We start from the raw sequence: 17,930 nt of genomic DNA on the forward strand, positions 1-17,930 counted from the left end.
AAAAAAAAAAAAAACTTATTAAGGAAGATGAAAGATCGTAACCTTCGGTATGGGTTGCCCCTCAGTGTAAAGAAAACAGAAATCCTCATAACTGGAACAACAAATAACATCACAATAAATGGAGAAATGATAAAAACAAAACAAAACAAAACAAAAAACTAGTCAAATAAAATAAGCAGAACGCTGAGTAAATTCCTGCATTTATGTTCTAAAGCCAAATGTACAAACTAACTTAAAGAAACTAGTACGATCTTAAATTGAAGAGACTTCATATAGCCTAAATACCAGCTATACCTTCTTTCTTAACATTGAATTAGGTCAAGTCCCAAGTCTAGGGGGACAGGTCAGTGTCCTGTCTGTCATGGTATCTGTTTCTTGTAGTTTACTTCTTCAAGCCTCCATGGCCCTTGTCTCCATGCATTTGAATCTTTATATGCAGTCTTTCACTTCTCCTTAGTACCTCAGCATGTAACTCAGTCCTTTCACGGACTTGCAAAACAAATGGATTCATTTTGAGATATTGAAATATTTTAAGCAAAAGCTAAACAATGAATAAAGACTGGAGATCAACATGCATATGAATTAGGGTGTTGGTGAAAAATATTGAACATACCATGAACTGCCAGAAAAATGAACAAATTTGTCTTGGAAAAAGTATAGCAGGAATGCTCCTGAGAAGAGAGGATGGTGAAATGAAGCCTCACGTACTTAGGGCCTGTTATCTCCAGGATGAACCAGTCCTTGGAGAAGGACATCATACTTGCAACAACAAAGGGTCAGCAACAAAGAGGGACATCCTCAATGAGAAGGACTGACACGGTAGCGGCAACAATGGAATCAAACATAGGAAACAGTGTGAGGATGGCACAGCCCTGGGCAGTGTTTCCTTCTGTTGTACATGGCGTTGTTATGAGTCAGAATCAACTCAATGGTACCATCTCCACCCTTATCTCTCCATCATGTAACCCCTCACTTCTCTCTAGACCATCAGCAAATGTCTGGCTGTGTCACAGGCAGTGGTTCGCCACATACCAATGCCCAGTGAGTTCTCAGGTTCTGTCTCAAGAGAAATGGGGTTGAGAAGCATTTTCTCCATCTTCTTGTATTTAGATCTTTCAAAGTATTAATCCTGTTGCAAAGTATGTTGGTGTGACCATAAGTACCAGGTGTCGTTTTCTAAGATCACTGTCTGTATGGAGAATGGCAAGAAGACACTGTAAAGGGAGTTGAGTGGACTTGAAACCAATGAAGACAGAAGGAATATACTTTAATCATTGTTCATACAGCAGAAGGAGACCAATACCTATTGGTCTAAATCCACTCTTCCTCTGAAATAGACTAGTTCTCTATTGTAGGTCTAAAGAGATCATCAATTTCTGCTTAAATGATCTATTTCTGCTTAAATAATCCATTAGCTGTAGTTCTGTCTGGAACAGAGCAGTTCAGGTAGGAAATAACATTTAATTTCAAACATTTGAAGGTGTTAACCAGGGAGAAAAGTTATCCTATACTGCTCCTGTAGGAAGTTATAGGGTTGATCAGAAAGAACTGGCAAACAATTGCAGCCCATCTCCAACAAAGGAACTGGCTTCCTTTCTCCTAAGTAGAGGTCTGTGTGTGAGAGAGTAAGAAAGAAACCTTGTATGACTAATTTTCCAAAAGTTCATGGGAAATGTAATGGGTATTATGAATAAAACTACACATGGATTTGAATTTTTTTCCCACCAAAATACACTTGTGCTAACTTTTTTATACCACAAACCTGAATAGGTTCTAGTTTGAGGCACTAAGAAGGATAAGATAGATTTGAAGAGAGTCCCTAGCTGAGCAACATAAGCTCTGCTAAACTGAAGCAAGAGCAAACATAGAATTTATGGTGATGGTTGAGTAGAAGAATGGTGGAATCACTGATGCTTTACAAACAGTTTACAGGGACAATGCCCCAAAGATGTTCACAAATGAATAACTCATTTATGAAACCCCTAGAGGCAGACAATTCACATCAATTTGTGAGGAAACAATCTTGTTGGTGCCCTAATTTAAAGGAACCTAGAATTAATCACAAAAACAATAGCCAACATTGTAGGCATCTCAACTGGTTCTTCTTACACAATTCTAACAGAAAAATTAAAAAGTTCAGCAAATTCTCTGCTTGATGGGTGTCAAAACTGTTGTGCCTAAATCAGCTCAGCTACAGACAAAAGCAGAGCTTTCAATGGAAATTTCAAACAAGTAGGATCAAAATCTTGAAGCACTTCTTTAAAGAACTGTAAAAGTGATGACACATACCTTTACCAGTATGATCCTGAAGACAAACCACAATCAAAGTAATGGCTATCAAGAGGTGGAAATGGTACAGTCAAAACTAAAACTGATTGGTTAAGGGCAATGGTCATGACAACAGTTTTTGAAGATGCTCAAAACATTTTGTTTGTTGACATTTTGGAGGACTGAAGAATGACAATATCTGCTTATTATGATAGTGTTTGAAAATAGCCAAAGCTTTAGCAGAAAAACTCCTAGGAGAACTTCATCAAAGAGACCTTCTCCTCATGACAATCAATGATCTTGCATGTTCCTCTCATCAAACAAGGGCAATTTTGTGAGAATTTTGAAGGGAAATCATTAGACATCCACCTTACAGTCCTGATTTGACTCCTTTTGACTTCCTTTTTGGTTTCATAATCTTAACAATTCTTTAATTCTTCAGTTAATAATGTATAAAAGATTGTATTGAGGCGGTTAGATTCCCAGGACCTCAGTTCTTTAGGGACAGACTAGATGACTTGTATCATTGCATACAAGAGTCTTGATCTTGATGGAGCTGTGTTGAAAAATAAAGTTTGTATATTTTTGTTTTTATCTTTTAACTCAGTTACTCCACAAACTTTTTGAAGTCCGCATCAGGTACAAGGTTAACTTGGGAAAGCTGTCCACCTCTAAAGCATTGAGAATCGTATTTAGATCATCTCTTTTTCAAAGTTCTTTCCTCAACTGGTCATTCTTACAATTTAGAGATTCAAACATAATTGCTAGAAATTTCTATAACCAAAATTTCCTCTGAAAAATTCAAAATAACAGCATATTTTCAGAAGAAGACAAATTTATTTCAAAGTATGGCCATCAATGCCTGATCACATATCTTCAAAAGTCCTTTACTATGTAATTTCTATAATTGACATGCCTATAACAATCTGTAAGGCGTTCTGGTAGCGTAGTGTTTACGAGTCAAGCTGCTATCCTAAAGATCAGCAATTCGAAACTACCAGCTGTTCCATGGGATAAGATGAGGCTTTCTGCCCCTGTAAACATTTACAACCTCAGAAACCCTACGCAGGTCGCTATGGAACTGACTCCACGGCACTTAACCACCACCACCAAAATGGTCTATAACGGGTGGGAAACATCTAGCCCACAGGTCATATAAAACCAGTGAAATCATTTGGTTTGGCCCTGTCAAGGCAACCGTAGTTCCAGCCATCACATCAGGGGTATTTGATCAAATATAGCAGGCTGATTTTTAAATTAGTAATTTTGTATGGCCCACGAATGATGTTCAAAATTTTGGTTAAAAAAAAAAAAGGTTCCCCACCCCTGGCCTGTAACGATCACTTTTAGAAAAGAGCATTGTTGATTTAAAACACACACAAAAAATGTTTTATATACTAGAAATTCAAATATTCCAACCTAAGTGTGCTCTATATTCAAACTTAAAAAGAACTAAACTTTAACAAAGGACTAAAAGTAGGAGATCCCTAATTCAATATAATATTCATAACTGAAATATTCTATAAAATTCTATTTGCATGGTAGCATAGCAAATGCATTTGTGCAGAGGTCACCCTGCACCCGGGCAAAGGCTTCCCAGAAGACGAATATTTCAATGTTGCTTAGTTTTGTCACCTATACTCCATCTCAGGGATGCTATTTTTCCTTTTCAACTTTTATGACTGTGATTCTACTGCTGGGAAGAGCTTCATAAATCTAAGTCACCATTTCTCCACCAACACTCCCATGCTCTTGAATAGAACATGCAAGTATTTTATTCATTTCTCTTGTATTACAGAATCTAGATTCTGGCAGACAGTTGATATATACCAAGCATAGTTTTTCTTACAAAAGTAATCTTCCCATTGACCTAGAAAAGGTTTCATCTCTGGTATCTTAGCAGAAGATGAAAAACACTGAGTTCCATATAAGTTCAATTCAAATGTAAATCCCTATAAGCATTTCAATGTCTCAATGAACTAAAAGGAGTATCTACCTGCCTATAAAATATAAGTATCTTTTATTGTTTCTTTTTGCCTCAATTCCAGATGATGATGATGATGGTTAATCTATATTGAGAACTTTGAGAACTTATTTTTTGCTAGTGTAACAACATTAGGTGGTAGGTACTATTACAATCCCTCTTTTACAGATAAAGAAACAGAGAGACCTAGAGATTCATTTACTTGCTCCAGGTCACGAAAGCTGGTAACAGTAATTATATTTGAACGTGAGTCACTTGACTTAAGGAGACTACTCTCTTAAAGATTACTCTAAATTCCTTCCACATGGTACTTCCTACAATATAAAATTGAAGTCTCAGCTCTGTATTTGTTAGCTGTCATTTTCAAAAGGAGAAATCATAACAAGTTTTTTTTTTTTTTTTGGTGAATGACACTTTTGTGATTGAAATAAAGCGAGCTTCCTCAGCCTATCACAAATGTTCCCTCATCCATGAAGCATTTCCTAATTTTTTCCACCCATATTTGCCCTTTCCCTAATTTATTCTAAATCTTAGCTGGTGTCTAGCTCTCAGTAATTAATCATCTTCTGATCCATATTTAAGAAGTAAGACATCTATGAAGTAATTCATGCAAAACAAAATAACTTCTTTAGGCAGAAACCGAAACTCTGCAGCAAGTGAAGTCTTACAGATAGTCAATGATCAACAATTAACAAATATTTGTTGAAACCAGAGCCTGCAACCGGTTCATCCGGGTTCAACTTCCTCGTGAAAATTTGTATTTCCACCCCAGATATAGAAGCTCTGGTAGCATAGTGGTTATGGGTAGGGCTGCTAACCTCAAGTCAGCAGTTCGAAACTGATGAGGCTTTCTGCCTCAGAAACATTATGCAGGGTCTCCACGAGTAGGAACCAACTCCACAGCAGCACACCACTATCCCAGAGACACTGAATCACAATGTATATTTTAACAAATCTACAAGGATCACCTGAGGGGTTTGATAATATGTAGATACTAAAACAAAAAAATAAATAATACGTAGATTGTAATTTAGTATATCTGGGAAGGAAATGCAAGTTCTCAGCAGTAGGTCAAACTGCAATGAACCATTAAATTCAGAGAAGTACTCAGATCATGGATTGTGTATGAGAATAGATCATGGAACTGGATTTCTGAAAGAAAATTAAAGATGAAATAGAACAAGCAATACCTTTTCTTAGAGAGGTTCAATGACCTCCCAAGACTACAGCGCTGGTATTCACAGAGAAGACCCCTAGTCCAGCACTTGAATTAGGCAGATATCGGAGTTGGAATTTTCTAATGGCATCATGGAATCCCTAGAGACTGCAGATAGTTAACATATTTGGTTGGTAACCAAAAGGCCAGAAGTTTGAATCTAACCAGAGACACCTCCAAAGAAAGGCCTGGCAACCTACATCTGAAAAAATAAGCCTTTTGGAGCCTAGTTCTGGTCTAACAAATGTGGGATCGCCATCAGTCAGAGTCAGCTTGTTGGCAACTACTTTACTGGTTGCTGTTATTAGGTGCCATCATATCGGTACCGACTCATAGTGACCCTATGCACAATAGAACGAAACATTGCTGGTCGTGGGCTAACCTCATAATTGTTGCCACGCTTGAGCCCAATGATGCTGCCACAATCCATCTCACTGGGGGTCTTCCTCTTCTTCTCTGACCCTCCACCTTACCAAACATGATATCCTTCTCCAGCGACTGGTCTCTCCTGACAATACGTCTGAAGTATGAGAAAACGAAGTTTGGCCATCCTAGCCTCCAAGGAGCACTCGGGCTGCACTTTTTCCAACACAGATCTGTTGCTTCTTTTGGCAGCCCATAATACTTTCAATAGTCTCCTCCAACACTATAACCCCAAAGCATCAGTTCTTCTACGGTCTTCCTTATTCGCTGTCCAATTTTCACATGCATATGAGGTTATTGAAAATACCATGGCTTGGGTCAGGTGCACCTTAGTCCTCAAGCTGACATCGTTGATCTTTAACACTTTAAAAAGGTCTTGTGCATCAGATTTGCTTAATGCAAAACGTCATTTGATTTCCTGGTTGCTGCTCCCATGAGTACTGATGGTTGATCCAAGAAAAATGAAGTCTTTGACAACTTCAATGTTTTCTCCACTGATAAGAATGTAGTTTATTGGTCCAGGTGTAAGGATTTTTGTTTTCTTTACATTGAAATGTAATCTATACCAAAGGTTATGGTCTTTGATCTTCATCAGTAAGTATTTTAAGTCTCCTTCACTTTCAGCAAACAAGGCTATATCATCTGCATATCGCAGGTTATTGATGAATCTTCCTCCAGTCCTCATGCCAAGTTTTTCTGCATATTATATGACCAAAAATCCAGCTTCGTGGGATCATTTACTCAGCATACAGGTTGAATAAGTATGGTGAAAGAATACAATCCTGTCACACACCTTTCCTAATTTTAAACCATTCAGTGTTCCCATGTTCTGTTTGAACTAACGCCTCTTGCTCCATGTACAGGCTCCTCATGAACACAATTACGTGTTCTGGAATACTCATACTTTGCAATGTTGTCCATAGGTTGTCATGATCCACACAATCAAAAGCCTTTGCGTAGTTAATAAAGCATAGGTAAACATCTTTCTGATATTCTCTGCTTTCAGCCAAGATCCATCAGAGATCAGCAATGATATCCTTTGTTCCACGTCCTCTTCTGAATCCAGCTTGAACCTCTGGAAGTTCTCTGTCAATGTATGATTATAGCTGTTTCTGTATTACTTTTAGTAAAACTTTACTCGCATGTTGTTGGTGTTATGTGCCGTGGAGTCAGTTCCGACTCATAGTGACCCTATACAGGGTTTCCGAGGCTATAAATATTTACGGGAGCAGAAAGCGTCATCTTTCTCCCACAGAACAGCTAGTAGTTTCGAACGGCTGACCCTGAGGTTAGCAGCCCGATTAGTAACCACTACAGTACCAGAGCTCCTTTTACTCACATAGGATATCAAAAGTATTGTCCAATGATTTCCGCTCCATTGGGTCACCTCTCTTTGGAATGGGCACAAATGAGGATCTCTTCCAATCAGTTGGCCAGATAGTTGTCTTTCACATTTCTTGGCATAGATGAGTGAATGCCTCCAGTGCCGCCTCGCTTTGTTGAAAGACTTCAGTTTTCATTTCATCAATTCCCAGTGCCTTGTTCTTTGCCAACACCTTCAATGTACCTTGGACTTCTTCCTTGAGTATTATTGGCTCTTGGCCATATGCTGCCTCTTGAAATGGTTCAACATGAACCATTTTCTTTTGGTACAGTGACTCTGTGTATTCCGTCCATCTTCTTTTGATGCTTTCTGCTCCTTCCATCTTTTTTTGATGCTTTCTGCATCATTCAATAATTTTTCCAGAGAATCCTTCTATAGTTAAACTCAAGGCTTGAGTTTTTTCCTAAATTCCCTCAGCTGAAGAAATGTAGAGCATGTTCTTTCCTTTTGGTTTTTTAACTACAGATCTTTGCACATTTCTTTGTAATTTTGACTTTGTTTTCTTGTGCTGACCTTTGAAATTTTCTGTTCAGCTCTTGTATCTTCTCATTTCTTCCATTTGCTACCTCTTGAAATGGTTGAACATCGACCATTATTGCCTTTACAGATTAGTTTTCTTCTTTTGATAAAAAATGAAAGGCTACCAGGTAAGAGAATGGAAGCAAGAACTTCACATTCCCTTCGATAGCCCTAGAAAATCAGAAAATGAAAGAAAGTTCATAGCAAACAAATGAAAAATCAAACAAAAACAACTTACACTGACAAACATGGTTGTCATCCAGATAGTGCCCAGGGAAGCAGGTGGTGGTGCAGGTGCCAGTGTGGGACAGAACAAGGTTGGTATCACATGAGGAGCAGGAGAAGGGTCCTCCACCTTGGCAGGTTCTGCAAGAAGGGTGACATCCTGCAGAGGGAAGAGACACAAACAAGCTTGTAAAGCCAGACTCCCACACAGCATCCCAAATACCACTGATAAACGCCTCAACACTCAGAGCATTTGCTGGTGAAGTTTATATATAGTATGCCTCCTCTCTCCCTCTTGGGAAGGCCAAGCCTTCTCTATGACAACCCCAATGAGACCCTCACGAGATACATGCAGTTCCTGTGTCCAGCACTTACTTTTACAAGCTCCTTTTTCTGCATAGTATCCAGAAGGACAGTCAGAAACACAGTGGTCCTCCAGCAGCAGGTATCGGGTGTTCTGGCACTGCAGACACACACTTCCAGTGTGGTGGAGATCAGCTACACAGTGGTGGCACAGGGGATGACAGTCTGGAGAGGGCGGGAGAGCACACAGAAGACGTGACCGCGCATGAGCACCAAGTCTAATCACAACACCAACGGGCAGAAGGGATTTCAATTACCAACAATGCTGCACAGACAGCCGCAAAGTAGCCCAAAGGCAATAAATGTCAGTAAAGGAGAAACTTGGGACCTATACAAATTGAGTGTTTGAGGTTTTCAACAAATGGTCAGGCCCAGCACAGGGACTGAGCTTTCATCCCTTTCCAGAAGAACAACCTTCAAGCACTAGAGCAGTATTGACAGATACTTGCTAGAGGGCTAGAGAGAAGTGTCAGAGTGACAGAAATGCTACTGCCAACATTTCCTCTTAGAGCTGCCAGAGCCATTGTACAAGGAGGCCCTACTCATAGCACTCCTGTGTTCCGATCAGCACCCTTCTCATGCCTCCTTCTCAGAAAATTTGGCTTTCCAAAGTCCGAATGCCCTTTTGTAGGGAGAAGTTGAGGTTAGCAGGTAATTATTTTGAGTTGGTGGGAAACTAAAGTCCTTAACTAGAGATAAACTAGAAGCAAGAAGAATTGTTAGTTGGAAACTCCCTTTCATGGCCCAAGACATTGTTCACAGAACCCCAGTAGTTCCAGTTGGGATTAAAACTATATAACAAATTGTCTTTTGTGGCCATTGCTGACTATTGCTCTTACCCATATAATGGGACTTCTGTTGTGGCGCTGTAGGATCAGCATTGGACTGTGAACCACAGTATAAGTGGTTCAAACCCACCAGTTGCTCCTCAGGAACCTTATACAGGGTCACTATGAATCAGAACAGACTCAAAAGCACTTAGAGAGTTATTATTTAATTAAAGAGCTTAATGGTATACAGCTCCTTGTTGTTGTTGTTGTTGTTGTTAGGTGCCATCGAGTCAGTACCGACTCATAGCGACCTTATGGACAGCACAATGAAATGCTGCCTGATCCTGGGCCAACCTCAATATTGTTGGCACGCTTGAGTCCACTGATGCTGCCACTTGACCAATCCATCACGTTGGGGGTCTTCCTCTTTCCCTCTGACCCTCAACCTTACCAAACATGATTTCCTTCTCCAGTGCCTGATCCCTCCTGACAATATGTCCGAAGTATGAGAGACGAAGTTTGGCCATCCTGACCTCCAAAGAGCACTCTGGCTGCACTTCTTTCTACACAGATCTATTAGTTCTTTTGGCAGCCCATGGCACTTTCAATATTCTCCTCCAGCACCATAACTTAAAAGCATCAATTCTTCTACGGTCTTCCTTATTCACTGTCCAGCTTTCACATACATATGCGGTTATTGAAAATACCATGGCTTGGGTCAGGCACACCTTAGTCTTCAAGCTACTATAGGTAAAAACTTCCTCTGGTCTACCTTCAATTTGTAATTATTCTTCAAGTTTCACTTACCATCCCAAAGGAGTTGTGTTGGTGCAAGTGGGATAAACACTGGCCTGCTAACTTCAAGGTAGGCAGCTCAAACCTGTCTGTTGCTCTCAGGGAGAAAGATGAGGTTGTGTGCTCCCATAAAGATTTACAGTTTCAGAAACCCTATGGAGTAATTCTACTCTCCCATAGAGAGTCCTGGTGTGGCGCTGTGGGCTAATGTGTCAGATTGCAAAGTTGTATGAACTGCAATCGGTGGTTCAAGCTCACCAGCAGCTCCTTGGAAACCCTATACAGGGTTGCTATGGGTCAGAATCAACTCAATGACACTTAACAACAACATAGGGTTGTTAACAAAGCTCTGGTAGTGTAGTGGTAATGATTTGGGCTGCTAACCACAAGGTTAGCAGTTCGAAACTACCAGCTGTTCCATGGGAGAAAGATGAGGCTTTCTGTTCCCATAAAGATTTACAACCTCGGAAACCCCATACAGGGTCGATATGAGTCGGAATCGACTCCACAGCACACTACCACCACCACCACCATAGATAGGGCTGTTATGACTCAGAATGGACTTGATGGTAGTAAAACTTTTGAGTGGATATCCCAAAGAAGGAACAGAAGAACCCATAGTCCTAAATTATCCACCAAAATGATCAAAGACCTATGAAAAGAGAGGAAAGAGTTCTGGTTATAAAGCATTTCCATCTTCCTCTGTAGGGTTCAAAGCACTAATTTATACTTTCTAACAATATTTCACCAAAGCGTTCCTGGACAGTGCAAATGGTTAATGAACTTAGTTGCTAACCAAAAGTTTGGAGTTTGGAGTCTACCCAGAGGTGACTTGGAAGAAAGACCTGATGATCTACTTTCAAAACGTCAGTCAATGAACACCCTAGGGAGCAGTTATCCTCTGACCACACGTGGCTGCCATGAGTTGGAATCAATTCAACAGCAACTGGTAATTCCACACTCAGGGATCAACTATGCTTGTTTCATCTCAAGGCCTTATTGTTGTTGTTAAGTACCGTCAAGTCGGTTCCGGCCCATAGCGTCCCTGTACAGGGTTTCCGAGGCTATAAGTCTTTACAGGAGCAGAAAGACTCATCTTTCTCCTGCAGAGTGACTGGTAGTTTCGAACTGCTTACCTTAAGGTTTACAGCCCGATTCATAACCACTACACTACCAGAGCTCCTTTCAGGGCCTTATAGAGACTTAAATTTCTAGCAATGCTTTCACTAAAAAGAAAAATCCATGTCAACAAAATGAATTGTCTGCCCTCTGAAATCTATTAAAACAGGGCTAAATCTACCCTCAGTGATATGCTTTCTTAACTGATCATCTGTAAGGCATTCTCTATACAAGAAGCAGATCTCACACTCAAGACTAGAACTCACGCATGTGCATGACAAACCTTTCTAGGGACTTTACAACAGGGGTTCACAATGGTTCATTCCAGTTCCAACCCATACTGAGAAATGGGCATTTCCACCCCAGATTTACCAAACCAAACCTACCTTCTAATTACATTCCCAGTTGATTCTTATGTACACATTAAGATAAGTAGCCTTCAGCCCTGGTAATTCTAGATCCACAGGTGATTCATAAATATACCTAATAATTCACTTAGAGGAATCACCTAGGAATTTATGAGAATCACCTAGGGGCTTTATTAATATGCAGATTCTGACTCTGTACCTGGGGTGGTGGTTGTTAATTGCCACTGAGTTGGTCCCGACTCATAGCAACCCTGTATAGGAGTCCTGGTGTAGCGCTGTGGGCTAATGTGTCAGACTGCAAAGTCATTTTAACTGCAAGGTCGGCAATTCAAGCTTACAAGCCTCTTCTTGGAAACCCTATACAGAGTCTCTATGGCTCGGAATTGACTCGATGACACTTAACAACAACAACAACAACATAAGGTTTCAAGGAGTGGCTGGTGAGTTTGAACCACTGACCTTGTGGTTCAAACTGACCTTGAGAGCCAGTGCTTAGGCTATGGTGCCACACCAGGACTCAGTATCTTGGGTAGAAAGACAAATTCTCATTTCTCTTGAGATGAAAACTAAGAACCCAATGGGCTTTGGTAGGTGAACCAATTTGAAGTCTGGTTTACAGTCACCAGTGGAGTTGAGCCAAAAGTCCTCTAAAAAATGTGAACTCTTCTACCATCAGGCAAACTAATAGCCCCAACCCTTCTCTATTATTGCTATTGGTGTTTTGTTGTTGTTAAGTACAATCAAGTTGGTTTTGACTCATAGTGACCATGTATAGGGTTTCCGAGGAGCAGCTGGTATGTTTGAACTGCCGACCTCGTGGTTCACAATCCAGTGATGATCCTACTCTGCCACACCAAGAGCTGTTGTTGTTAGGTGCCTTCAAGTAGGTTCTGACTCATAGTGACTTTATGTACAATAGAACAAAACAATGGCCAGTCTTGCTCCATCCTCCCAATTGTTATGTTTGAGCCCATTGCTGCTACCAGAGTGTCAATCCATCTTGTTGGGGGGTCTTCCTCTTTTTCCCTGACCCTCCATTTTAACCAAGCATGATGTCCTTCTCCAGGGATTGGTCCCTCCTGATAGTATGTCCAAAGTACAAGAGACCAAGTCTCGCCATCCTTGTTTCGAAGGTGTATTCTAGCTGTACTTCTTTCAACACAGATTTGTTCATTCTTCAGGCAGCCCATAGTATTTTCAATGTTCTTTCCTAACACCATAATTCAAACATATCAATTCTACAGCCTGCCTTATTCATTGTCCAATTTTCACATGCATATGAAGCAACTGAAAATACCATGGCTTTGGTCAGCTACATCTTACTCCTCAAGCTGACTTCTTTGCTCTTGAACATTTTAAAGAGGTCTTGTGCAGCACATTTACCTAATGCAATACACCATCCAATTTCTTAACTGCTGCTTCCATGAGGGTTGATAGTGAATCCAAGAAAAAGGATGTCTTTGAGAACTTCAATCTTAATCATGATGCTATGTATTTATCCAGTTGTGTGGATTTTTGGGGCTGGATAGTGTACTTTATTCATGGTATGTGACAAGACTGGGCTCTATAAGTCCCTCCCCTTCTCCAGGGGGTCTGGATGGAAACTGAGGATGGGAGCTTCTTAGTGTGTAGGGGAGTAGAGTTGGGGTAAGGACTCCCAGCAGCTGAGGGCCTCTCTCTTCCTCTAGTGCTGTTGCTGGGGCTGGTGGTCTAGGGGGCTCTTATTCCTTGGAGGTCATGTGGACCATAAGATCCACCACCCTGTTTCTGTAGCTGAATTCAATGTCATACCAGGAAATGAGTTTTGACAAAGTGGTTGTTGAGGGCAATGCCAGCCCCAGCATCAAAGGTGGAAGAGTGGGTGTCACTGTTAAAGTCACAGGAGACAACCTGGTCTTTAGTGTAACCCAGGATGCCTTTTAGGGGTCCATCTGATGCCTGCCTCATCACCTACTTGATGTCACTGTATTTGGCAGCTTTCTCCAGGCAGCAGGTCTGGTCCATGACAGACACTTAGGAGTGGGGACACGGAAGGCCATGCCATTGAGTTTTCCATTCAGTTCTGGGATGACCTTGCCCACAGCCTTGGAAGCACCAGTAGATGCAGGGATGATGCTCTGGGCAGCCCCATGGCCATCATGCTATAGTTTCCCAGAGGGGCCATCCACAGTCTTCTGGGTGGCAGTGATGGCATGGACTGTGGTCATGAGTCCCTCCACAATACCAAAGTTATTATGGCCAGGGGGGCCAAACAGTTGGTGGTGTAGGAGGCATTGCTGACAATCTTGAGGGAGTTGTCATACTTCTCGTGGTTCATACCCATCACAAACATGGGGGCATCAGCAGAAGGGGCAGAGATGATTACCCTTTTGGCACCACCCTTCAGGTGAACCCCAGCCTTCTCCAAGGTTGTAAAGACACCGGTGGAATCTACAACATATTCAGCACCAGCATCACCCCACTTGATGTTGGTGGGATCTCACTCCTGGAAGATAGAGATGGGCTTCCCATTGATGATAAGTTTCCCATTCTCTGCCTTGACAGTGTCATTGAAGTTGTCATGGATGGAATCATACTGGAACATGTAGATCATGAAGTTGAGGTCAATGAAGGGGTTGTTGATGGCAACAACCTCCACTTTGCCAGAGTTAACAGCAGCTCAATACAGCCAAATCCATTGACTCTGACCTTCACCATCCTGTCTCAGGGATGCGGCTGGTACTGCAACAGAAACTGCGGCTGCCTGTTGAACGAAGAGGAGCAGAGAGCCAAGTTGTGTGGATTTTTGTTTACTTTACATTGAGGTGCAATCCATCTTGAAGGCTGTAGTCTTTGATCTTCATCAGTAAGTTTTTATGTCCTCTGATTTCAGCAAGCAAGGCTGTATCATTTACACTCTAGGTTGCTAATGAGTCTTCCTGCAGTCCTGATGCTACATTCTTCTTCTTATACTCCAGCTTCTTGGACCATTTGCTCAGCATATGGATTGAACAAGTATGGTGAAAAGATACAATGGTGGCACACATCTTTCTTGATTTTAAACTATTCAATATCTCCTTGTTTTGTTCTAACAACTGTCTCTTCATCTATATACAATGTTCCTCATGAGCACAATAAAGTGTTCTGGAATACCCATTCTTTGCAATGTTATCTATAATTTGTCAAGATCTACACAGTTGAACGCCTTTAAACAGTCAATAAAGCACAGGTAAACATCTTTCTGGTATTCTCTGATTTCAGCCAATATCCATCTGACGTCAGCAGTGATATCCCTAGTTCCATGTCCTGTTCTGAATTTAGCTTGAATTTTTAGCAGTTCCCTGTCAATGTACTATTGCAACCATTTTTGAATTATCTTCAGCAATATTATCTTGCTGCGATATTAATGATATTGTCCAATGATTTCCACATTTCATTGGATCACCTCTCTTTGGAATGAATCTCTTACTATCTATTGGCCAAATAGCTGTCTTCTAAATTTCTTGTCATAGATGAGTGTGCATCTCCAGTGCCACATGGGTTTGGTGAAAGATTTCAGTTTGTGTCCCACCAATTCCTGGAACCTTGGTTTTTGACAATGCCTTCAGTGCAGCTTGGACTTCTTCCTTCAATACCAATGTTCTTGATCATATGCTACTTCTTGAAATGGTTGGACATTTGAACTTTGCAAACAGGCTTTTGTTAATATTAGGAACAATTTATGATATCCAACTGGCAAACTGACACTCATTACAGTCCTTCAGCAAATAATAAAGACAATTATAATTGTGTTAAGAGAAATATAATAAGGGAGTTATTTTCCCCCATGGTTTGATATATGGATTCCACAGAATACCAAATATTCAGTTCTCTTTCCCCTAAGCCCGCCTCACAGTGTCAAGTGAACAATCCTAGGGAGGCAAACTAGAGATCCAAAAAACTTCAAAAGTACCTTAATGAATGAGTAAACATTTGCATTAAAAACCTGGGAAACATTCATGATTCAAGAATCCATTATTTGAAAAGTCACAGCTTTTTCCTCTTTATAGCAAGTGCCTGCAATTCAAATCCGCCAGCCATGCTGAGGAGAAGGATGAGGGGCTTTCTGCTCCAGTGAAGATTTACAGCCTCAGAAACCCTATCTATGCAGGGTGGGTAGGAATCAGAATGGACTCCAGGTCAGAGCATTTGCTTTTTGTTTGGGCAGAGCATTCTGGGCCTGGGCATGCATAAACGAGATCTGCAGGTGTTCAGTGCTCTAAGGACTGGCGGCATTTAACTGAATCTTTCTCTAGTATGCAATTAGAAGAAAAAGAATAATCACCAAGGGAATGCTTTGAAAAGAAAGTAAGTAGATCTCTGGAGTATTGTGTGGGTACAATAAATAAATATTTATGGATCTGTCTTATCTTGAGGATCACTAGGAGCTGTTTAAATGAGGTGTGCAATGTGTGCCAATTATTTCTAAAGGAAGCTACAGCTAGGTTATGAACTTGCTTCCCAACCTCATGGGCAGCTGCTTGACACTCTTCTCTAGTAATAGCCCTACTCTGTCTACCCTCCACATCCTCACCAATAAAAAAAAAAAAAAAAAAAAAGGTGTCATTGAATGAACTCCAACACATGGTGATCGTACATATCTGTCAGAATAGTGCTGTGATTTTCAATGGCTGACTCTTCAGAAGTACATCACCAGGCCTGTCTTCCAACCTACTACCTTCTGGCTAACAGCTGAGAGCATTACAATTTGCATCACCCAGAGAATTCCCACATCTTAATAGGTGATCTTGTTTCCTTCACTCAGCCCATCAAGCATGCGTACTTTCGATTATTTCCTTTTAACCTTAAAACATCTATCTATCAGTACCTATTTTTACTTCCTCCCATCTCAGAGGATGAAATGGTTAACTCTTACACCCATATTCTTGATTCAGTTCCTAACATCGTTCCACATTTTATCCCCTCAAAATCTCTTCACCATGTCCTTAACCTCAATATTCAGATATGGTCTGCATTATCTACCTCCCCTCAATATTTTTTCTATAACCACCCCATCTCTTGCCTTCCCTTTACCACCCAACTTCCTTGCCTCATCTCATTGTACTTGTAATATGCCTTCAATCTCTATAATTCTACTGTGGTGGTACTCTTGATAAGGTCTCTGATGGGCTCTTAATCATCAAAACTAATGGTCACCATTAATTTCTTATCATTCTAGAATCCTCTTCAACATATTGTACTACTGATCACTTCTCCCCTTTGAAGTGCTCCCCTCCTGTAGTCTGTTTTCTCCTGCTACTCCTCTTGGTTGTATACTCTTTCTCTGTATGAACAAACGTAAAGATTCCTCACAATTCTCAACTTCTTCCATTCTTCTAATCAAGCCTTAAACTGAACAGGTTTGGGTCTGATTCTGGTATGTTTTTGTTGTTGTGTGCTGCCGAGGTAGTTCTGACTCATAGCGACCCTGTATAGGGTTTCCAAGAGTGGCTAGTGGCTTTGAACTACTGACCTTGTGGTTAGCGCAGCTAGGTAAATTTAACACTTATTTTACCAAAAAGTGTTAAATCATTGCAGAGACTCTGAAATTACTCAAGGCCTCGACCTCTCTTCTAGGCTTCTTGTTAAGTTATAAGAATGTATCAGATGAATCTCCAGACACATCATGTTGCATGATGGAGTGAGTATTCAGAAGTGAAGGAGACTTCAATAAATGACACTTGAAAATATAAAACAATCAACTGTTTTATGTTGCCCTCAGCATCACATTAATCCAAGTTAGTTTATAGCTTTATCTGACACAACGAGACTGTACCTAAGTTTGTAGAGCTCTTTATGACCTATTTTTGTTCCATGGAGTAAACAGTCATACTAAACATCCAATTCCTTGAGTAGATTCATTCCAAAACAAAGATCTGAGTGGGACCCACATTAATCCATTCATGCAAGCCTCCCTTTCTAACTTTGTCATACAAGAGTATAAGCCCCCAAAAGAAGAACCACTTAAAAAGATACTCTCCAAAATCCTGCTCTGGAGGTTGGCTGACTGATCTTTATTAAACCAAGCCAAAGAGAATAAAAAAATTCTTAAAACTTTTGTCTTCAGAGGCTTGTAGTTAAAGTCTCTTTGTAGGAGAGAGTTCCTTAAGAGATTTCAAAATGAGTGATGATGTGCAGGGAAAGAAGCCAGAAATCAGAGCCACCAAGGACTTGAAGATTAATACCAATATTCTAACTTACAATCAGAAAAATATAGCTCCTCAGGGCGGACTACAGAGCTCAGGCATGACAGGCTACACGTGGTCAGTCCCACAGGCAGCACCTGCTAGCAGGCTGCAGCCTCCAGCTCAGGGGTCACTGTGATCTTCTACATAAGACAGGGGCCACATGAGGCTTAAACAGAGATCTTGGGAGTACATTTTTCTGACTACAACCCATGGAAAGAAATATGAAAACTATTTTTACAAATAAGCATAAAAATCACCCCAAAATATGACTTTCAGAGTCAATCACAACA

At 40.7% G+C, this 17,930-nt stretch overlaps 1 protein-coding gene across 1 annotated transcript in view; it reads right to left on the reverse strand.

The window, feature by feature from the left end:
* FRAS1 (Fraser syndrome 1) overlaps nt 1-17,930 on the reverse strand; it is a 797,189-nt gene that overhangs the window by 315,232 nt on the left and 464,027 nt on the right. Inside the window, exons 21-22 of the mRNA XM_006872899.1 lie at nt 8,395-8,547; nt 8,033-8,179 (exon numbers count right to left, since the gene is read on the reverse strand). Coding sequence (XP_006872961.1) covers nt 8,033-8,179; nt 8,395-8,547 — 300 coding nt within the window. The remainder of the gene's footprint in view (nt 1-8,032; nt 8,180-8,394; nt 8,548-17,930) is intronic.

Source organism: Chrysochloris asiatica, unplaced genomic scaffold (assembly GCF_000296735.1).
Source record: "Chrysochloris asiatica unplaced genomic scaffold, ChrAsi1.0 scaffold00214, whole genome shotgun sequence".
Classification (NCBI taxonomy): domain Eukaryota; kingdom Metazoa; phylum Chordata; class Mammalia; order Afrosoricida; family Chrysochloridae; genus Chrysochloris; species Chrysochloris asiatica.